The sequence below is a fragment of the Dendropsophus ebraccatus genome, chromosome 8 (assembly GCF_027789765.1).
Source record: "Dendropsophus ebraccatus isolate aDenEbr1 chromosome 8, aDenEbr1.pat, whole genome shotgun sequence".
Classification (NCBI taxonomy): domain Eukaryota; kingdom Metazoa; phylum Chordata; class Amphibia; order Anura; family Hylidae; genus Dendropsophus; species Dendropsophus ebraccatus.
The window spans coordinates 94286227-94309941 of record NC_091461.1 but is presented as its reverse complement, the minus strand read 5'-3'; the positions used below and the strand labels follow the sequence as shown (position 1 = coordinate 94309941).

Genomic DNA, 23715 nt, shown 5'->3' with positions numbered 1-23715 from the left:
CTGTAGTTCAACAGCAGCTATCTGTCCACATCTGAAGCTCTGTGACCTGATATACTGTGATGTGGATGGATAACAGCTTGCTGGGTCCTATAGTTCTATAGAAGCTCTGAGACCTGATATATTGTGGAGAACTACAGGTCCCAGCAAGCTGCTATCCATCCACATGACAATATATCAGGTCACAGAGCTTCTGTAGAATTAGAGGTCCCAGCAATCAGGGAGAAGCAATGCATCTTGAATATAGATCGGCTTTTAGAAAAACTTTAACTCAGGAACGGCAGCAGCTAGAAAGACGGGAGACGGGTCAAAATACTCAGGGGGACGTGGTGAGTAAGACCAGCTAGGAGCTTTGGGAGCAATTGATTTTTTAGCTCTTGGGGTGGAATACCACTTTAAGGGGTTAAACAGAATTAGTGAATTTTGTATCTTCCTCCAGTATATTCATAATGAAGGCAGGCTTTATGTCATGTCCCTCCAACTATCTTTTAAAAAGGATTGTTAAAAGGGAACTATCAGGAGGATAGAGGAATTAAACCTGCTGATAGCTCCCTAGTGGGCACGGGGCACTGAGGATGAAGGTATGTCAGTTACTTTCCTCTTCTGCATTGTTCCCTTGCTGTTAGTTGAATATAGCCCAGCCCCAACCCAGCGATCTCCCCCTTCATCACCCCTCTCCATTAATAGTCATTAGGGAAAGCAGACTACCATGTGGAAGAGAGGACACGGCATCCCCCTTCTAATGATTGTCAATGGATGGCCGGATGGGGGCAAGCCAGATCAGTGCTGGGGGGGGGGGGCTTCTAATAATTCACTGCTTGGTATTGCAGATCATATTCTGCAGACCCTTCAAGTGTCTATACAGGAAAACACTAGGAGCCCCTCCTGCTGCATCTTCTTCATAATCAGGTTGTGTCTAGATAATAAAGGAAAGAATTATTTTTATCCCAGCTCTATTATATTATTATTACTACTACTACTACTACTACTACTACTAATAATAATAATAATAATAGGCTTCCTGTATATCTATGTATTTCCTGTATAATGCATTGCAGTGTAACCCGACCCTGCTGCACATGATGACAATGAGCAGAGAGATTTGTGCCATCAATCCTCCCTACTCTCCTCCTCTCCAATAGCTCTGTAAGGCTATGTTCACACACAGGATTTGGCTCTGTGTTTTTCCAACCACAATCAGCAGTGTAAGTCACCGGCCGGAATGATAATGGAAAGATTTGCGCGGCTTCTGTTTTTTCAATCCTCTCCTGGTTTTGGTTGATGGAAATCCTATGTGTGATCACAGCCAAACACTGATAGGAAAGGGATCCGTTTATCCCACAGTCGGTTACTTTACCGTTATTTTCCTAGGGCCGACTGAAATAAAAGATGGCGACATTTCTACAGAGACAGCGGCTTATAAAGGTCTCATGTAACACCTCCCATTCCTGCTTATAAATCAGGCTGGATAGTAATCCTCCATAATAGAAGATAGAAGTATATAGAGAGGATTGGTCCCAGTTACTATAGCGGCCTATTATATGCTTCTGTAACTGCACATAGGCTTCCTGTATATCTATGTATTTCCTGTATAATGCATTGCAGTGTAACCCGACCCTGCTGCACATGATGACATCATCAGGCCCATTGTGACATCAGCCCCATAATGACATCACTAGGCATCAGCAGAGAATTGTCTCCCAGTTGTAGTGTTGCTGCGGTAAGAGTAAGTATGGCCGTCCTTACCTCCTGTCTCTATTATTTCCTCTCTTCTACCTATAACTCTTATAGACCACTGTCACACATCACAGTTTCTTACTAAGAATTCTCAATGCATTTCTAAAGCCAAATTCAAGTGGAGTCAGAGCTGATAGGAAATATAAAGGACGGGCTTGTATGTCTCCTCTGGGCTGGATCCACTTCCAGGTTTGGCTCAGAAACTGCAGCGACTGTTTTCCAAACCAACCGCCATGTGTGGCACCTGCCCTCCCCTCCTCCTGCCATGTGCGGCACCTGCCCTCCCCTCCTCCTGCCATGTGCGGCACCTGCCCTCCCCTCCTCCTCCTGCCATGTGCGGCACCTGCCCTCCCCTCCTCCTCCTGCCATGTGCGGCACCTGCCCTCTCCTCTTCCTGCCATGTGCGGCACCTGTCATAAGGCCCAGTGTAATAACACATCTTTTTATTCTTCATATCAAGGATTTATTCTACAATTACTGTGACAACCACAACTTCTGCTTCTACTGAGACTTCAACTGCGACTTTGAATCCTTCTTTAAGAAGAATGGAGAAACCACATCACGTAAGTCAGAAACAGATTAATTAAAGGGGTAATCCGACAAAAATCATTCTCTTTCAAGTCAACTGGTTTCAGAAAGTTATATAGATTTGTAATTTACTTCTATTCATAAATCTCCAGACTTCAAGTACTTATCAGCTGCTGTATGTCCTGCAGGAAGTAGTGTATTCTTTCCAGTCTGGCACAGTGCTCTCTGCTGCCACCTCTGTCCATGTCAGGAACTGCCCAGAGCAGGAGCAAATATCTATAAAAAACCTCTCTTGCTCTGGACAGTTCCAGACATGGACAGAGGTGACAGCAGAGAATTGTGTCAGACTGGAAAGAATATACCACATCCTGCAGGACATACAGCAGCTGATAAGTACAGGAAGTCTGGAGATTTATGAATAGAAGTAAATTACAAATCTATATAACTTTCTGAAACCAGTTGACTTGAAAGAGAAAGACTTTTGCTGAATACCCACTTTAATGTAATGTAAAGACAGTATATAATACTGATATCCCATATGCATTATTGACATGGAGGGGGGTGTATGGGGGTATCCTAATGCATCTTTTTTTAGCACATCCTTTTTTTTTATCGGATGAGATTTAATCTAAAGGGTGACAGAAATGGGGGTCAGCAGGGGTGTGTCATCCCATTGAGGATGACTCTAGAATTGTTGGGCATTATACATTATACATGGTGGTGCTGGGAGATTTTGAATACGTAGCTGCACTGGTTAAACCCTGGTGGCCCCAACTGGCAGACATGTGCTCTCTGTTATCAGCCAACTCATATAGACAATCCTGCCGAGTCATAGGGGCTGCAGTCTTGTCAGGGATTGCTGCGTCATCTATACACACATTCAGGCTGGAGCTCCACACTAACTTAGATCTTGAAAACTCTCGACTTAAAGGAGAAGTCTGGTGTCAGATATCTTTTTCAGAAGACCGGGGTGGGGGGGCACTGAATATAACAATATGCACCTACCCCCCAGCTCCAGCGCAGGAGTCCGCTGTCCTCCTCTCCCGTTCCTGATCCCTCAGCCATCTACTGGTCTGAGTCGGGTTCCAGGTCGTGGCGTGACAGCCCCGCTCAGCCAGTCAGCGCCCGGGGGACTGAGAACTGGAATGGATGACAGCAGACCCCTGTGAAGTACGACACTGGACTTTAACTATATTTTACATGGAAACCAAATCAATCAATGCATGCATGGAGGAGCACACCGGGTGTTGGAGGCCTGCTGGGGGGGTTAGGAGGGGTAGTGTGTGTGTGTGGGGGGGGGGGGGGGTAAGGTGGAGTAGTGTGTGTGGAGGGTCAGGTGTGGTAGTGTGTGTGTGTGTGGGGGGTAAGGTGGAGTAGTGTGTGTGGAGGGTCAGGTGTGGTAGTGTGTGTGTGTGTGTGTGGGGTCAGGTGGGGTAGTGTGTGTGTGTGGAGGGTCAGGTGTGGTAGTGTGTGTGTGGGGGGGTCAGGTGGGATAGTGTGTGGAGGTCAGGAGGGGTACTGTGTGGGGTCAGGTGGGGTAGTGTGTGGGGTCATATGGGGTAGTGTGTGAGGGGTCAGGTGGGGTAGTATGTTTGTGGGGAGGGAGGGGTCAGGTGGGGTAGTGTGTGAGGGGTCAGGTGGGGTAGTGGTGTGTATGTGGGGTCAGGTGGGGGTAGTGTGTGTGGGGTCAGGTGGGGGTAGAGTGTGTGGGAGGGGTCAGGTGGGGTAGTGTGTGTATGTGGGGTAGTGTGTGTGAGGTCAGGTGGGGTGGGGTGTGTGCGGTGACATCAACAAAACCATGCAGCACCATAAGTCACAGTAATGGTAAGAAGTGTGTTATTCTTCGTTGGTAGCAGCAGCAGAACAAGTTTATTACAAACGATTCAGAGATTTAGTGCACTCAGTAACTGAGTAAAATCGGTGAAACTCTCCGCCATGGAATCCTGCCTGCCTCAGTGTCCCACAGTATCTCTATTGGAGGGCTCGCCCACCTCCGCCGCTCAAAGAACTAATTCCGCCGATGGCAACAACGGCCGTACTTATACGTAGTGTGAACATAGCCTTACATTTAAAGAATTTGGTGTTCATGGCTCTCTCAGCCAAAAAGCCTCCCTACCCCTAAGGTAGCTGATTATGTGCTTGTTCCCCCTCCGGGACTCTGAAGCCCGGCCAGGGCCGTAACTACCACCATAGCGGCTGCAATACATCCCCATCCCTGCAATACACTGAGCCTCCTGAGCTGTCATCATATACCAGGAAGATGCCTAATATGGGGGACACTATGGGAGATACTAACCATGGGGAACACTAGGGGAGATACTAACCATGGGGGACACTAGGGGAGATACCTACCATGGGGGACACTAGGGGAGATACGTACCATGGGGAACAGTAGAGGAAATACATACCATGGGGGACACTAGAGGAGATACATACCATGGGGGATACTAGAGGAGATACGTACCATGGGGAACACTAGGGGAGATACATACCATGGGGGACACTAGAGGAGATACATACCATGGGGAACAGTAGGGGAGATGCTCACCATGGGGGACACTAGAGGAGATACATACCATGGGGAACAGTAGGGGAGATGCTCACCATGGGGGACACTAGGGAAGATGCTCACCATGGGGGACACTAGAGGAGATAAATACCATGGGGAACACTAGGGGAGATACATACCATGGGAAACACTAGAGGAGATACATACCATGGGGAACACTAGGGGAGATACATACCATGGGGTACACTAGAGGAGATACATACCATGGGGGACACTAGAGGAGATACATACCATGGGGGACACTAGAGGAGCCCCCCTAAGGAAGTCTCTATGTGAGACGGGACGCGGGGGGCTCAGTGGACCCCGATATTGATCTCTCCTAAGCAGCAGGAATTTGGGGGATACATTTCTTATGTAGTGAATGTTGCTCCGGCCTCCTTGCACGTCCTTTTTTGCACACCTTTCTCCCATGTATGTATCTGTGGTATATTGTGATGTTGCACTATACATAGAAGCTCTTGCAGTGTAACATTGCGGCCACATACAGGCAGGTTTGTATAACATCCTCATCTCTAGCAGCAGCTCTTGCCCTCTATACATGTCCTCGGACATCTTCTTATTGATAACGCTTCCTCACAGGGTTCTGCTATTACATGATGTTATTAGGTGTTGTATTACTTATTGTCTGTGAGATGGACCCAATAAAGAATCTGCAGTGATGACTACTTGGAGTGCCGCTTATTTCTATATGACAGAGCTTTTCTCCTTTCTGTATCCTGTAGTTTTCCTATATGTCAGTGACTGGGCCCCCTTGTCACTATAGGCCGTGCATGGTCTATATGTTGGGGTTTTGTAATGTTATATGTTCCATGGACTTCATCTACTTGTCTGCTTACACTTTATTTTCCTTTTACAGTCTGCAGAGAGCGACTGGCAATGTAAGTAGTGACATTCTCAGACCCATCTACCTTATTATAGCTTTATGATTGTGGTAGTTACATAGTTGTCTTTATTACATGGAGCAATAATCTGCAGAATCGACTGAAATCTATAGGCCCTAAATCTATGGGATTATCTCAGTTGGGGAGAAAGCTGCGCACTCCTTTCCCTCCTCATTCTAGTGATAAATAATGTTTTCACTGTTTTTATAGAATTTTTGGTGACATTTTTTTCTAATTTTCCATTTTTCTTTCTATATTATCATGCAGTTTTCACTCTCATCACTGGGGCTAATACTAAGCTGAGACTTCCTGTTGTGTCTATGGTTATAAGAGGAGGCTGCTGTAAAGTGATCTGTACAGCATTGCAGCGTCCTGTGACACCAGTAGAGAGAGTCAAAAAATAGAAACAAATTTGAATAAAAGAAGTTGTTTTATCTGACTCAAATCAGTAATAGAAAATCTAGGTGACACATTCCCTTTAAAATGATACCAACATAAGTAACTTTTAGTATTCTACATTCTGAGCAAATCTAATTCCTGTTCTCTTTGTTCTTTAGCTGCAGACTTAAAAAAATTGTAAGTAAATCTTCCCACTAATTGTTCGACTTTCCTGAGGAACCCCTTGTTATACTACCGTGTTTCCCTAAAAATAAGACAGTGCCTTACATAAATTTTTCATCCTAAAGAGGCACTGTGTCTTATTTTCGGGAGATGTCTTATTTCTCTGCCTGGCTCTGCCTCTGCTCTCCCCGTGGCCTTTCCTCCCCCCCGCTCTCCTCCCCGCCTTCCCCCTCGGCTCTCCCCAGCATACTCACCAACGTCCTGTAGGTTCCCATCATATTGAAGGGTATCCCCTGCGCTGCCTGCCCCTCACTGCTTAGCTATCATCTTCCGCTGCTCCTTGCCACCAGTGACCTCAGTCCTCCTTGCTCCCTGCCACCAGTGACCCCTGTCCCCGCTTCAGGGATCTCCCTTTCGCAGGCCCGGAGCATCTCCCGCACCCTTCCCCATCCCACTGGCACCCATGCTGACACTCACAACTCCTCAGCCGCCTGTTCCCCCTGCTCTCCGCTGCCTCGACAAGTAATGGAGTCTGTAGAGGCAGTGGGGAGCAGCGCTGAGGAGTAGGCGAGTGAGGCCGCCAGCACAACAGCACAAGCGCTGGCGGTAATCTTCCAAGCGGAGACAGAGGTCACTGGTTGCAGAGAAAAACAGGAGATGATAGCTGAGCAATAGCGTGGGAATCCCCCTTCTCAGCAGGGTGTTCCCCTGAAAGATGCAGGAGCGGGCGGCAGGAACACTCTGTAAAGAAGCAGGGGTGCCCATCATAACGGGCGGAATCCCGGCTTCTTTACAGGATGTTCCACGTAGCTGACACAGGCGCCTGTTTAAACACCATCTACAAAGTTCAGTGATGGACATCAGTGTGATCTATGTCAGTGATTCTCAAACTGTGAGGTGGGCCTCACCAGTAAGGCACCCCTTAGTTATTGGTGATTGTAAAAATCTCCATTTTAGTAACATTATTAATTTATTTTGTACTTGATTTATTAGTATATAAAGCTTGGGAGACGGGTGAAAGGTAGCCCTAGCATTATTTTCAGCTTTTAAATGGACTTTTACCACAAATGGTGAGGCCCAGGCATTGCCATGGTCTGTTGGGTGAGGCTCCAGTAGAAAAAGTTTGAGAAGCACTGATCTATACATTAGGCTCCCTCTAGTGGCAGCTGCAGGAAGAGAGAATATTTTCATTTACCTATGTAATTTAATGAAGGTTGAAAGATTAAAACATGAGAAAGATCTAGTCTAGAAAGAAGCGGAGAAATCTCACTATCTCTGACATAGTTTAAAAATCCTCATTGCTCCTGTTTATACTGTATGTTCTATGTGAAACAGGATCGAGATGACTGATCAGCTCCTGGTGGAGATAGAGGAGGAGCTAGGACCTGGAGAGCACCCGTCACAGCTGACAATGTAAGCAGAGAAATTTATTGTACTAATATACACACAATATAGATGACACAGCAATATAGATGTCTCCCTGCACCTAGTATGGGACTCATTCAGGGAGAAGTAGCTGCCAATATACGATCTCAGAGACTGTAACACTGATTGCCCATCCTCAGTCCTTATTCACACGTCCCGTAAAATTGTCAGTGATCGCGGATCCGCAACCACGGACAAATTTTAGCCCCCACTGAAGTGAATGTGGCCATTCACATGATCCGTGCCGCGACCCGCACCATGATAAAAGAGGACATGTCCTAGTGCGGATCGCGGCACATATCTCCCCCTGCCCCATGCTGATATACTCTCCTGTCATCTCTGCTGGCGATGGGGGGGTCTGTGCCGAAAAGCGGTGGGGGCTCCGGCTTGGGGACCCGTGCTGCTTGGGGATTAGGATTGTGTGAATGAGCCCTTAGGGCCCTTAGTAGTAGTGTTTCATCTATAGGGTGATCTGCAATATCAGGGTTAGATGGTCATCTATGCTATAAATGGAGGTCATTTCATACTGTACAGTAATGGGTCACAGTGCTAGGTCTCATGTATCATCACTATGTAAGATTAACCCCTATGTGACCGCTAACAAGTTTTTATGGGAGACACTAAGGTCATTGTGGTTAGACTGAAGCTTTTCTACTATTTGGCAAAATGAAAATTATTTCTCATTGAGGTACATAAGGTTTAGGCACTAAGGCTTGGACAATACATAACATACGCTTTCTTACCCTGCAACCTTATGTTACCCTGCAGGATGGGTGATGGTGTTATACAATATTCACATTCGCTGCTCCAGTGTATTTTATGTTTCTCTAGTAATCTTACAAAGAAAAAAACTCAGATCTTTTAAGTACTTCAGCTGCTGTATGTCCTACAGGAAGTGGTGTATCCTCTCCAGTCTGACACAGTGCTCTCTGCTGCCACCTCTATCCATGTCAGAAACTGTCCAGAGCAGCAGCGAATCCCCATAGAAAACCTCTCCTGCTCTGGATAGTTCCTGACATGGATAGAGGTGGCAGCAAAGAGCACTGTGCCAGACTGGAAAGAATATAGAGTAGGTAGAAAGGAGGGCACTCCAACAGTGGGGTGGTGCGCGAGGTGGGTAAATCCAGTGACAGGTGAATAGAAGAACCCGGCACTCATAAGTAGATCTGTTTATTTATTCAAGTGCAGCAAGCATCAGTGTTACAGACAGGACGCATTTCAGCCAAGCATAGCCTTCATCAGCTAAGGGTCCTATTCCACGGGCCCGATCAATGATGTAAACGAGCGGCGATCTGCTAGATCGCCGCTCGTTTACTGGGCCTATTCCACGGCCCGATGATCGTTGAGCGAGGGCTGCAGGGACATTGTTACCGATGTCCTTGCAGCCCTTGCAGCATCATACATTACATGTCCAGGCTTCTTCTCCGTGCTGTCTTCCTCCCCGGGCCCACGCGCTCTATCTTCAGAATGGCCAGTCAGCTGACAGGCCACACTCAGCCAATCACAGGCCGCCGGCGGTCCCGGCCTGTGATTGGCTGAGCGCTTCGTCAGCTGACCGGCCATTCTGAAGATGGAGCTGACCGGCCATTCTGACAGGTAATATATGATGCTGCTTGTCAAATTGTCGGTCGCCCGGCTGCGCACTGCTATTCAACCATAGCGATGCGCGGTGGGGGAACGATGATTTTAGGTCTGGCCCTAAATGAACGATTAGCCGATGACACGATCATCTGCTGATCGTTCTCTCTATTTCACCGAACGATAATCCGGACGATTATCGTTACTGTGGAATAGAGCCCTAAGTCTGGACAGTTCCTTACATGGACAGAGGTGGCAGCAAAGAGCACTGTTTCAGACTGAAAAGAATACACCACTTCCTGCAGAACATACAGCAGCTGGGAAGTACTTGAAGGCTTGAAGGGGAAGGATTTTTTGCTTGAGTGTGATTAGACATATATAGGTTTTCTCTCTCCTAACCCCTTTAGGACTGGGCTAATTTATTTTTTTCCTCTTTGTGTATAAAGGCCATAGCACTTGTATTTTTTCACCTACACAACTACATGAGCCTTTATTTTTTGCAACACAAATTGTACTTTCCAATTGCAGACTTAATATTTCCACAAAATATGTTTTGAAAAAAAAAAAAAAAAAAAATTATTTTAATTTTGTATTTATGTAGTTCGTCCTATAGTAAAACTGACATGTTATCTATGTTCCTTGAGTACGATTACAAAGATATGTAAACTATATAACTTTTATTTTACCTGACTGCTCCCCCCACCAGACACCAGCGATGGCAATCAGTTTTGACAGATGCAATTGAATAGCTAATTAGCGGACGCGGCAGACAGACCGCTCCCACTAATAGCTGCGGTCCTCAGCTGCAGAGAGCACCTGCGTGATCGCTGTGGTTCAGAACGAACAGGGTTACCGCCCGACCACTCTCTAAACCCCCCACCTGCAGCAGAGCGTACATTTAGGTACTGGTGTGGGAAGGGGTTAAAATAGTGTTCTCTATCAGTGGAAGCAAACGCTTATCTTGAAAATGGTCGTGAATTAAAACTGATCAGCACCCTGCACTGCTGATCACTGCCTCAACATGACAGGCATCTGTTTAAACACCATCTAAAGTATTTTATGACGGCCATCAGTGTGATATATGTGATGTATACATTAGGCTCCCTCTAGTGGCCGCTGCAGGAGGGAAAAATTTTTCATTTTTAATTTTGTAAAAGGGAACCTGTCACCCCCCGTGCCGGGGTGACAGGCGTCCAACCCCGTCCCCCGTCCCCCGTCCCCCCCCCCCCGCTACAGCCCCCTATACTCACCTGATCCCGCCGGGTCCCGCTTCTGGATCCGGTCGGGTCACGGAGATCTCAGCCGCTGCAGCCCGGCGCACGCGCTGAGAGATGAGTCCAACGCTCATAGAGAATGACAGAGCGCTGGACTCTCCGTCATTCTCTATGAGCGTTGGACTCATCTCTCGGGCTGCAGCGGCTGAGATCTCCGTGACCCGACCGGATCCAGAACCCGACAGGATCCAGGACCCGACAGGATGAGGTGAGTATAGGGGGCTGTAGCGGGGGGTCGGGAGCCTGTCACCCCGGCACGGGGGGTGAAAGGTTCCCTTAAAAGTTTAAAAAATGCCTTCATGATAGAAGAGGAGGAATCTCACTATCTCTGTCATAATGTAAAAGTCCTTGTGGCTCCTGTTTATATTGTATATTCTATATATAATAGGGAGGACACCCCTGAAAAGCTGATTATGGAGATAGAGGAACTGCTCAGACCTGCGGAGAACCCTCCAGAGATGACAATGTAAGCAGAGAGATTTATTGTACTAATATACACACACTATAGATGTCTCCCAGCACCTAGTATGGGACTCATTTAGGGAGAAGTAGCTGCCAATATGGGATCTCTGAGACTGTAACATCCTTAGGACCCTTAGTAGTAGTGTTTGATCTATAGGGTGATCTGCAATATCAGGGTTAGATCGTCCTATATACCATATTTTCCGGCGTATAAGACAACCCCTGACTTTTAATCAGATTGTCAGGGATTCGCTTTATACGCCGGAAAATGTTAACCCCTGCCTGACCGCAGCCCTGTTGTGGTCAGGCAGGGGTTAACTGCAGCTAAACTAATGAAAAAGAGAAACAGTTAACTCACCCGGGCCCGTTCCCGGGCCCGTCGTCTTCTCTGCTCCCATTGGCGCCGCAGCCAGTGTGATGTACACTTATTGCGCCGGGGATGCACGAAGCTCTCCCCAGCAGCCGAGTGTCTCCAATTAGATGCTCCGCAGAGCTTCGGAAGAATGATAGAAGCTTCAGGTACTTCCGGAGTCTCCCGAAGCCGAGCATCTCCGATTAGACGCTGGGCTGCTGGGGAGAGCTTTGGGCATCCCCGGCGCAATCAGTGTACATCACACTGGCTGCAACGGCAACGGGAGCGGAGAAGAAGACGCTCGGAGGCCGGGAACGGGTGAGTTAACTGTTTGGTTGTTTTTAAATGGTCGCCCTATACGGTGGGAATGCAGGCCATTTTTGAGCCCCCCCCCACCGTATGGGGCGACCATACCCTGCGTATAAGACGACCCCCGACTTTAACCCCGATAAAAAGTCGGAAAATACGGTACTATAAATGGAGATCACTTCATACTGTACAATAATGGGTCACAATGCTAGGTCTCATACTGTATATTATCACTATGTAAGATTAACCCCTATGTGACCACTAACACAAGTATTTATGGGAGTCTAAAGCCCTTTTAATCTTTGACAAAATAAAAACACGAGTTATATGAAGCGTAAGATATATCCAGTAACAGTACAACATGTCCTGCATAACCAGCCTTCATATGGCTATGTGGACAAAAATTAAAAAAATGTTACAGGTGATAGAATGTGACAATGTACAAATATAAAGAAACACATCCGCTGCTCAAGTGCATTCTGTCTTTCCCTAGTAATCTATATGGTCTCCTACCCTCCTTTTTAGTGCATACAGGGGTATTCAGGAGGAAAAAATTTTTTTTTTTAAATACCCTGGTATCAGAAAGTTATTCAGACTTCTAAGTTACTTCCAGTAAAAACAAAACAAAAAAAATAATGTACTTATCAGCTGCTGTATGTCCTGCAGGAAGTGATATCTCCTTTCCAGTCTGACACGGTGCTCTCTGCTGCCACCTCTGTCCATGTTATGAACTGTCCAGAGCAGTAGCAAATCAATATAGAAAACCTCTCCTGCTCTGGACAGTTCCTGACATGGACAGAGGTGGCAGCAGAGAGCACTGTGTCATGCTGGAAAGAAATTAGCACTTCTTGCAGGACATACAGCAGGTAGAACTAACTTAAAGGCTTTTTTTTTTTTTAAATAGAAATTATTAAAAAAATCTCTGGAGTATCCCTTTAATTCTAATAATGAAATATATAATGATATCCGCCTGTTAGCCTTAAGTGTGATCAGACATATACAGGTTTCCTCTCCCTAACGGACAGTTCACACAGAGTAAGGCTATGTTCCCACTGCGTATTAGACCGGCCGTTCCGTGACCCGGCCGGGTCACAGAACAGCCAGTCTCTGCCCGGATCTTAACCCTTTGAGGACCAGGCCCAAAATGACCCAGTGGACCGCGCAAATTTTGATCTTAGTGCTTTCGTTTTTCCCTCCTCCCCTTCTAAGAGCTCTAGCACTCTCAGTTTTTTATCTACAAGCCATGTAAGTGCTTGTTTTTTACAGGAATAGTTGTACTTTGTAATGGCGTCATTCATTTTACCATAACATGTATGATGGAATTCCAAATATATTATTTATGAAGATATAAATAGGTGAAATCGTAAGAAAGAATGCAATATGGTAACGTTTGGGGGGTTCCTGTGTCTACGTAATGCATTATATGGTAACAGCGACATGACACTATTATTCTATAGGTCAGTCCGAACACAACCATATGCAGGTTACACAGATTCTCTAATGTTATATATATATTTTTTTTATGAAATCCTTTTTTTTGGCAATTAAATATTAATAAAATGGGCCTATTGTGATGCTTATAACGGTTTTATTTTTTCACCTATGGGGCTGTATGGGGTGTCATTTTTTCCGCCATGATCTCTAGTTTTTATTAATACCATATTTGTGAAGATCGGACGTTTTGATCACTTTTTATTGATTTTTTTTTAATATATAATGTAACATAAAATCGGTAATCTGCGCACTTTTTCCCCTCTTTTCGTGTACGCCGTTTACCGGTCGCAATGACGCTTGTTATATTTTAATAGATCGGACAATTACGCACGCTATGGTATATTATATGTTTATCTATTTATTCATTTTTATATGTTTTATTTATATAATGGGAAAGGGGGGTGATTTAGACTTTTATTGGGGAGGGGTTTTGGGGTAGTGTGTTAGTGTTTTGAACTTTTTTTTTTTTACACTTTTGAAGTCCCTTTGGGGGACTTGTACATACATTACTTTGATTTATACACTGATGAATGCTATGCCATAGGCATAGCATTGATCAGTGTTATCGGCGCTCTGCTCATTGAGCCTGCCTGTGCAGGCTCAGTGTAGCAGATCGCCGATCGGACCGCACGGAGGCAGGTAAGAGACCTCCAGCAGTCCGTTTCAACGATCGGGACCCCCGCAGTCACACTGCGGGGGTCCCGATCGGTAAGTGACAGGGGACTCCCCCTGTCACTTACACTTAAACGCTGCGGTCGCGATCGCGGCGTTTAAGGGGTTAATGACACGCGGCAGCGCGATCGCTGCAGCGTGTCATTACCGGTGAGGTCCCGGCTGCTCACTGCAGCCGGCCCCCACCTCCTATGAAGCGCGCTCCGCTCCGGAGCGTGCTTCATAGCGGGAATAACACCCATGACGTAAGGTTACGTCATGGGTCGTCTGGGGACAGACTTCCATGACGTAACCCTACGTCCAGGGTCGTCTAGGGGTTAAAGCGTCACTTCAGGGTAATTTTTCTGAAAACATTCAATATCAACAGTACAAGCGATTTTAAGAAACTCTGTAATAGGTTTTATGTACTAAAAGTTTCCTTCTGTACTGAAAAAGCAATCTCCCAGCCTCCCCCCAGAAGAAGCAGGATTTCTGTCTCCATTATGTGGCTATGGAGAGGGGAGGGGCTGTTAGGAGTGACTGAGCACGGAGGATTTCTGCAAAGCACAACACCCTGCAATCTTCTCTCAGTAAGTTCATAGATAAGCACTGACCTTTCTGACACCTGAATTTAGCGTTTTAGGTGCCCAGAGAGTCTACAAACAGCTGACCTTCATGTCACCTCTTCCTGCTCCCTCATCTCCCTCAGCCCCTCCCCCCTTCATAGGCTTACAATGGAGAGAGCAGAGCCCGTCTTCACTGGCTTCTCTGTAATGAAGACGTGTTAGCCTGATAATGCACAGATAAGAAGTCAGGGGGGGAGGCTGGGAGATTGCTTCTTGAGTACAGAAGGAGGCTTTTTTGGCTGATGAAACCTATTACAGAGTTTCTTAAAATCGCTTATACTACTGATTTCTGCAATAAACAAAACATGACAGTTACGCTTTAAGTACCGGACGGATACTTAAGTACCAGATGGATGATCTTTCCGGCCGCAGTGTTGTAATATGGGCACATCAGCGTGCGCCCGCATCAGAACCTCGCACAGCACACAATGAAGCAAGCGGCCGGAGCCGCTCGCTTCATTGTGTGAACTGACAGGGTTTCCTACCTAAACTGATATGTCAGTTATTTGCGGGGTCGCACAGGATCCCAGCCAGAGCGTATATGATGTGTATATGCTCCGGCCGGGATCCCATAGATCAATATGCTATGTTCCACTCCGCACAAAGTACTTTTACATAGTGTGAACATAGCCTAAAAGCGGCAGAATTCTGTGGTGGAATGTTTCTGTTTCAAAAGGGAGGACTTACCCACCTGTGCTTCCGTGATTCTACGCTCAAAGAATTGACTTGACAATTCTTTGAGTGGAGAGCGGTAAAAGCAGAGACGTACGAGCCCTCCCACAGAAACAGGCAGCAGGCGGGATTCCACAGCAGAGAGCTCCACCCCGAAATTCTGCCGTATTTACTCTGTGTGAACATACCCTAAAAGTAAACAAGTTTCCTTATTCACTTGCAGCAAAGTTAATGCTTAAAAATGGTCGGGAAATCGAACCAGATCAGCACCCTGCAATGCTGATTGCCGCCCTCACATGACAGGCACCTGTTTAAACACCATCTACTAAGTTTAAAGGGATTATCCAGCGAAAATCGTTTTCCTTCAAATCAACTGGTTTCAGAAAGTTATGTAGATTTGTAATTTATTTCTATTTAAAAATCTTAAGTCATTCCATACCAGCTGCATTGAAAGAAAATGATTTTCACTGGATAACCCCTTTACTGATGGACATCAGTGTGATCTATGTGATGTATACATTAGGCTCCCCCTAGTGGCCGCTGTAGAAAAAGAGAATATTTTCATTTACCTATGTAATTTGTAAGGAACAAAGATTATAAGATGAGGATCTAGTCTAGAAAGAAGCAGAGGAATCTAACTATCTCTGTCATAGTTTAAAAATCCTTATGGCTCCTATTTATACTGTATATTCTATGTGAAACAGGGAAGACCAGATTGAACAGCTCCTGATGGATATAGAGAAGGAGCTAGGACCTGAGAAACACCCGCCACTGCTGACAATGTAAGCAGACAAATATATTGTACTAATATACACAACCCTTATAGATGACACAACACTATAGATGTCTCCCAGCACCTAGTATGGGACTCATTCAGGGAGAAGTAGCTGCCAATATGGGATCTCAGAGACTGTATCACTGATCGCCCATCCTTAGGACCCTTAGTAGTAGTGTTTCATCTATAGGGTGATCTGCAATATCAGGGTTAGATGGTTATCTATGCTATAAATGGCGGTCACTGCATACTGTACAGCAGGGGTGGGGAACCTCCGGCCAGCGTGCCACATCCGGACCCTGGGATCTCATGATGACATGCGTCGCTCTGGTAGGGAAGGAGCGGGCACGCAGAGCATCCTCCTGTGTCTGTGAATGCGACAGCCGCCATACCCAGGAGTATGCTATGTGTGCGGACTCCTTCCCTACAAGAACGGTACACGTCTTTTTTCTCCTGTGGGCCGCATGTGATGACGTCATTTTATCACTCGCTGCCTGCAAAAGAAGACTGGCACAGACCAGAGGACCTGGGCAGCGTGGGAGCGGAGGAAAGGTGACTGGGGAGAAACAAGACTACAGGGACATCACTGGGGGGTTAACTAGGACTACCAGGGACATCACTGAGGGTTAGTTAGACTACCAGAAACATCAATAAGGGGTTAACTACAGGTACCAGGGGCATCACAGAGGGTTCACTACAATAGCAGGGGCATTAGAGGAACAATACGTTGCCTTGCCCCGAGTACTGCCAACCCACGCTACTTCACTGCCGCGCACAGTGTAACATTGATAGCAGCGGCCCTCAAATGATTTTATTAATACCCGAATGGCCCATGACAGGGAAACGGTTCCCACCCCTGCTGTACAATAATGGGTCACAGTGCTAGGTTTCATGTATCATCACTATGCAAGATTAACCCCTATGTGACCACTAACACAAGTTTTTATGGGAGGCACTAAGGTAATTGGGGCCAGACTGAAGCTTTTCCACTATTTGGCCAAATTATACTTATTTTTCATTCATTCATTATACTGTATATTCTATATATATACCAGGGACGACAGCATTGAAAAGCTCCTGATGGAGATAGAGGAACTGCTGGGACCTGCAGAGAACCCTCCAGAGATGACAATGTAAGCAGAGAGATTTATTGTACTAATATACACACACTATAGACGTCTCCCGGTACCTAGTATGGGACTCATTCAGGGAGAAGTAGCTGCCAATATGGGATCTCAGAGACTGTATCACTGATCGCCCATCCTTAGGACCCTTAGTAGTAGTGTTTGATCTATAGGGTGATCTGCAATATCAGGGTTAGATGGTCATCTATGCTATAAATGGCGGTCATTTCATACTGTACAATAATGGGTCACAATGCTAGGTCTCATACATCAACACTATGCAAGATTAACCCCTAATGATTTTCACTGAATAACATCAGTGTGATCTATGTGATGTATACATCAGGCTCCCTCTAGTGGCAGCTGCAGAAAGAGAGAATATTTTCATTTACCTATGTAATTTGTAAGGTACAAAGATTAAAACGTGAGGATCTAGTCTAGGAAGAAGCGGAGGAATCTCACTCTGTCATAGTTTAAAAATCCTCATAGTTCCTGTTAATACTGTATCTTCTATTTAAAAACAGGCTTAACCCGACTCAACAGCTCCTCATAGATACGGAGAAGGAGCTAGGACCTGAGAAACACCCACCACAGCTGACAATGTAAGCAGAGAGATTTATTGTACTAATATACACACACTATAGACGTCTCCCGGTACCTAGTATGGGACTCATTCAGGGAGAAGTAGCTGCCAATATGGGATCTTAGAGACCGTATCACTGATCGCCCATCCTTAGGACCCTTAGTAGTAGTGTTTGATCTATAGGGTGATCTGCAATATCAGGGTTAGATGGTCATCTATGCTATAAATGGAGGTCATTTCATACTGTACAATAATGGGTCACAATGCTAGGTCTCATATATTAGCACTATGCAAGATTAACCCCTAATGATTTTCACTGGATAACATCAGTGTGATCTATGTGATGTATACATCAGGCTCCCTCTAGTGGCAGCTGCAGAAAGCAAGAATATTTTCATTTACCTATGTAATTTGTAAGGTACAAAGATTAAAACGTGAGGATCTAGTCTAGAAAGAAGCGGAGGAATCTCACTCTGTCATAGTTTAAAAATCCTCATGGTTCCTCTTAATACTGTATATTCTATTTAAAAACAGGCTCAACCCGACTCAACAGCTCCTCATGGAGACGGAGAAGGAGCTAGGACCTGAGAAACACCCACCACAGCTGACAATGTAAGCAGAGAGATTTATTGTACTAATATACACAACACACACAAAACCAATAACATGTCATCAGTAATTTATAGGAATCCCAAGATGGATCTATTAAAAGAACAATATCCTCTCTTTGGTCGGTAGGGCACATCTCCTAAAGATGGTGAGTTTCGCTCGCCTTCTTTACCCTTTGCAGACGATCCCCCTCTTATCACTCTTAGCACTCAGATCACATGAAAAAAAAGAGACCTAGGATAGCGTACTCTAAACTTGCTTTACTTAAACTCCAGGGAGGTCTGCAATTGCCTCTCCTTAGAGGCTATAACCTGGCTGCTTTGCTGCGACACGCCAGGGACTGGGTCCATGGCACGGGATTTTTCTCTAATCTATCCTTAGAGCAAGCCCTAGCTGGACACCATGGGCTTGGAGGGCTGTTACACTATAAACTGTGAAAACTGTGAAATCCAGTCTGTTGTTGCGAGATACTATTCAGGCCTGGAAGGCGGTCCGTAAGTTGTATGGGCTACCACACTGCCTCTCAAAATACATGCCCTTAGGGAACAATGGCCTTTTCCCTCTTACGGGTCATGATATTCAACTCTCCCAGTGGGGCCGTAAAGGGATTAGGACACTGGGGGACATGCTCAGGACAGCCACGGGATGCTTCGAAACATGGGACACCTTTTGCTCCAAACATGACTTACACCCGAGTTGCTTTCTCACATACGCATATGTAAAAAGTTTTTGCCACTCCAGAGTCAGGGCCCTTTCTAAGGCGGAGAGTCCGGGTGACTTCGACGACCTGATGATGTTAGGCCAGCAGACAATGTCCATTTATTTCCTCTATACCACTCTCAGAAGACAGATCTTACGTAGGGAAACGGTGGATGTTTTTAGTAAGTGGGCCAGGGACCTGGGAGATGATGACTTACCAGCAGGAATATTGAAGGGTCTGGAAGGTGTAAGTAGAGCGATGGTGAACGAACAGTGGCGTGAGATGTACTTTAAAATCATTCATAGGGCTACCTATGCCTTTGATTTATCCTATGCAAATGCGCCGGCCCACTACCTACGTGCTTGTCCATCGTGTCAGCTTGATAGGGCAAATCTCTTGCATGGGCTATGGTCTTGTCCTGAGGTGGAAAAGGTGTGGACCGAGGCATTTGCATATGCCCACACAGTGTGGGGAGTATCTTTGCCTTTCACCCCTCAAATTGCCATCTTCCATATTCTAACCTTGGGGACACCTAACCTAGACCTTAACCATACTCCGGCTCATATTATCCATACGTCTCTCCTGGTGGTAAAGAAATGTTTGTTACGGCATTGGCTGCAACCCTCTGTGCCAACCTTACGTGAAATAACAGACACAATGTCCCACATACTCCATTTAGACCATATCGAAACGGAACGCCATAAGGAAAAAGGGACGACACGCTTCTTCAAAAAATGGAGGGCTTTTATTGAGCATCAGTACACGTCTACTGAGATAGTGGCTCTTATGGAGGTCTTCAGGGACACGGAGTGGTATAATAAGGAGGCATTAACTGACTCGCTAGGCAAACTTCAGTTGCCAGATAGGAGACGCACTTGAGAGGAACTTTAACTGGACGAGAGAGGAAGGGGGGGGGGAGGGGGGGACTGTTATGTTATGGGGGGGAGGGTTGAGTTGGGTGGAGGGAACTGGGAAAATTTATTTTCTTTTATCCTTTGGTATGATGTCGAGTTTAATCCTAGTCAGATAGGGTAAGGACAACCACATCTTTGCACTTACTTGATGTATTATTGCTTCTTATGTATCTAGAATGTTGTATGCTTACTTTGGACTTGCGGTCCGGTTTTCTGCAGAATGGTGTCCTTATTGTTGGACATGACATCATCTTGTGTGTTCTTAAATAAAATGTTTTTGAAAAAAAAAACAAAAAAAAAACAATATAGTAATACCTCTGTTTTGGAACTTAATTGGTTCTGGAAGGGTGATCTAGAACCGAGCAGTTTGAGAAATAAGCTGTGTGCTCCCATAGGGAACAATGTAATTGTCTATAATTGGTTTTTACCCTCTATGGGTGTAGAGCGCCCAGCCCACAGAGTGTAAAGACTAGCAGTAAGTCAATAACAAGAGGGGATTCCTGTCATAATGAGGGGAATCCCTGCTCTAAGTGGGTGTTCCCTGCAGTGGAGGCAGAGAGAGGCAGGAACGGCCACCTGGAGATGGGTGCTGGCAGCTGGGGCAGGCTGGAGGAGCTGTTCTCTGCAGCGGGGAGAAGCAAGGGAAGAGGGCCACGTTCAAACAATCACACGCTCCTGCCTCTCTCTCTCTGCCTCTACAAATTTATAGCAGGGATTCCCCTCATTATGAAGGGAATCCCCGCTCCTGTAACCTTGTTGTTCCCAAGCACCTTAATAACTGTCAGCTGGACTCCCACTCCCAAGTTATCTCCCCTGATTTTGTTGGGATACAGAATTGTTTGAACACCGAGCTGATCAGGAGCGGAACTGACAGGAGAAAATGATAATGGAATACATTTGTCTAATAAATGATCTATTCTGTGTCCAATAGAAAAAAGACCAAAAAGAGACATGCAAAGCCGTCTATGTGGAATATGTAAGTGGAAAGATTGGACCCAGCAATATACACGGCCATTCTACATGGTGTCACTGGGGGGAGGTTTTCATGTTATATTATTTCTTTCTTTTTTTTTATAGGCTAAAATCTTTTTTCTGCTGCTGCCTCTGGCCCATAGATGCCATTGATGAGGTGAGTATATGACATCTTTCTAAGGGCTTCACTAAGTTGTTCTCTACAATGCTGCCCTTACAGGGGGACTCCAATTTTTTTCTTTCAGATGAGCTTGAGATTTGTAAATTACTATAAAAAAAAACCTCCAGACTTCAAGTACTTATCAGCTGCTGTATGTTCTGGGGGAAGTGCTGTATTTTTCCAGTCTGACACAATGCTCTCTGCTGCCACCTCTGTCCATGTCAGGAACTGCCCAGAGCAGGAGAAAATCCATATAGAAAACCTCATCTGCTTTGGACAGTTCCTGACATGGACAGAGGTGGCAGCAGAGAGCTCTCTGTCAGTCTGGAAAGTATACACCACTTCCTGCAGGACATAAAGCAGCTGATAAGTACTGGAAGACTTGAGACTTTTCAGTAGAAGTAAATTACAAATCTACATAAATTTCTGAAACCAGTTGATTTGAAAGCAAAAGATTTTCGCCGGAGTACCCCACTAACTGCTGGTCAAAAATTAAACAGAGATAAAATAATCTGCAATATTTTGGTCTTTTTGATAGCTACCGTAGTCATATTCATGGCGGTCACTATTGACTATTTTTATTCTTGTGACTACAAACTACAGATATCCCCACAGCCTGACTATAGGAGATTTTATACAGTCTAAAGGTTGATGATATTTCTGTGAAGAAAAAAAATAAAACGATGCAAAGTAATAGAGAATCAATGAGTGATTTCCATTCCCTGTATAGAAGAAGTATTTCTGGTGTTATAGAAATGATGGTTGGGGCTCCTGGAAGCAGCAACCTGTTGGATTAGGCTCCTTTATGTAACTAGTAGTGTAGGCAGCTAGGGGGCGCTCAATGAGAGCAGTGCATTATGGGAATATCATAAAGCTCTAGTCTTGGCAGCTGCTACATATGGAGAGGAGAATGTTTTCCTGCATCTCTTCATATATTGTACATTTATGTGTTATTAGAACCTATAAAGAACCTTCACAGCTTATCTAGTCCTAGTTCTAGTATATTATGCCAGAAATCCCTCATTGAGGGTATGTGCACACTGAGGAATTCTCAAGGAATTGTAGAAGAAAGTTTTCTCCATGAAATTTCTCGCCTATTCAGCTCTGGCAGAATTAGGAGCAGAATTCGAGTAGAATGCAAGCAGAATTTAAGGCCCCATTGACCTCTATAGGATTCCTCTAGCAGAATCCGCCCTAAGGGTAGCTTCACACATACCGTATCGCTGCATATTTATCGCTGCGTTTTTAGAGCGATTTTTACATTTTAAACTCGCATGTAAAAATCGCACCAAACACGCAGCGATAAAAACGCGGAATCCCGCGGAATTCGGCTGGCTGTACACACTCACAGCCACACGCCTTTCCGCCGGCTCCATAGACACCATTCTATGGGACGGATGATTCCGCGGAATGCGGAATCAGCCGGCCCATAGAATGGTGTCTATGGAGCCGGCGGAAATGCGCGTGGCCATGAGCGCGTACAGCCGACGGAATTCCGCGGAGTTTATCTGCAAAAATTCCTCAGTGTGAACCCACCCTAAGGGTAAATTCACACGGGCGAATCGGCTGCGGATTTAAAGCTGTGAATTCGCACCTAAATCCGCAGCTGATACCTCCCCTGTGAATTCCAACGTGATTACGTACTCGCAGCAGGATTGTCATCCCGCTGCCAGTATTTAAGTCCCGGCCCCATTAACCCCCGCCGTCCGGGATGATACATTACCGGCAGCACGATCCGGACGTATCTGAGACTCCCAGCTTCTCGAGGTCCCGCACAGTCAATCAGTGACTGTGGTGGGGCTGTGCACTGATTGGCTGCGCGGGACCTCCAGGAGCTTAGATGCGGCCGGATCGTGCTGCCGGTAATGTATCGTCCCAGACGGCGGGGGTCAATTGGGCCGGGACTTACATACTGGCAGCAGGATGACAATCCTGGTGCAAGTACGTAATCACATTAGAATTTACAGGGGAAGTATCCGCTGCGGATTTATCTGCGAATTCGCAGCTTTAAATCCGCTGCGGATCCGCCCGTGTGAATTTACCCAAAAAATTGACATGTCAATTCTTTGGGCACAAAGCGGGTCAGCGGCGAAAAATTCTGCAGTGTGAACAACAGAGCAGAAATCCCATTGAACACAATGGGACATTGCTCTGGTCATATTTTACGGGAGGAATTCCAAGCTGAAATAAGAGTGGATTCCTCTTTAATTCCTCACCTATTCCTCAGTGTGAACCCACCCTTACACATTCAGTTATTTCTGTGTATGTAACACAGGGGGTTAGATGTTACTTGTGCTGTATATAAAGATGTTGCCCATTTGTTTAACATTATTGTCTGTTACTTCAATCTGTAGAGACCAACAGGAAGAAAAGTACTACTGCAGCTCTTACCATCTGGCCACTTTTACCTCAAGTTGCACTGACCAACCCCTTACCCCTTCTGCCCCTACCATCGGGCAACCCCCTCCTCTTCCTGCCCCTACCATCGGGCAACCCCCTCCTCTTCCTGCCCCTACCATCGGGCAACCCCCTCCCCTTCCTGCCCCTACCATCGGGTAACCCCCTCCTCTTCCTGCCCCTACCATCGGGCAACCCCCTCCCCTTCCTGCCCCTACCATCGGGCAACCCCCTCCTCTTCCTACCCCTACCATCGGGCAACCCCCTCCTCTTCCTGCCCCTACCATCGGGCAATCCCCTCCTCTTCCTGCCCCTACCATCGGGCAACCCCCTCCTCTTCCTGCCCCAACCATCGGGCCACCCAT

General features: G+C 46.0%; 2 protein-coding genes across 2 annotated transcripts in view; one reads left to right on the top strand and one right to left on the bottom strand.

Moving 5' to 3' along the window:
- LOC138799635 (uncharacterized) overlaps positions 1 to 23715 on the bottom strand; it is a 97479-nt gene that overhangs the window by 42338 nt on the left and 31426 nt on the right. The window lies entirely within an intron of this gene.
- LOC138798741 (uncharacterized) lies at positions 1665 to 23495 on the top strand. Its single transcript, XM_069979313.1, has 13 exons — positions 1665 to 1723; positions 2195 to 2297; positions 5688 to 5709; positions 6270 to 6288; positions 7609 to 7686; positions 10939 to 11016; positions 15821 to 15898; positions 16947 to 17024; positions 17540 to 17617; positions 18133 to 18210; positions 20753 to 20797; positions 20899 to 20950; positions 23308 to 23495. The coding sequence occupies exons 2-13, from the start codon at positions 2280 to 2282 to the stop codon at positions 23374 to 23376; spliced, it is 693 nt and encodes a 230-aa protein (XP_069835414.1). The 5' UTR covers positions 1665 to 1723; positions 2195 to 2279; the 3' UTR covers positions 23377 to 23495.

Bases quoted from the DNA above. Each gene is read 5' to 3' on its own strand.
- LOC138798741 (XM_069979313.1), top strand. The intron at 15,899-16,946 runs GTAAGCAGACAA...TATATATACCAG, and splicing joins CACCCGCCACTGCTGACAAT to GGACGACAGCATTGAAAAGC. The intron at 18,211-20,752 runs GTAAGCAGAGAG...TGTGTCCAATAG, and splicing joins CACCCACCACAGCTGACAAT to AAAAAAGACCAAAAAGAGAC.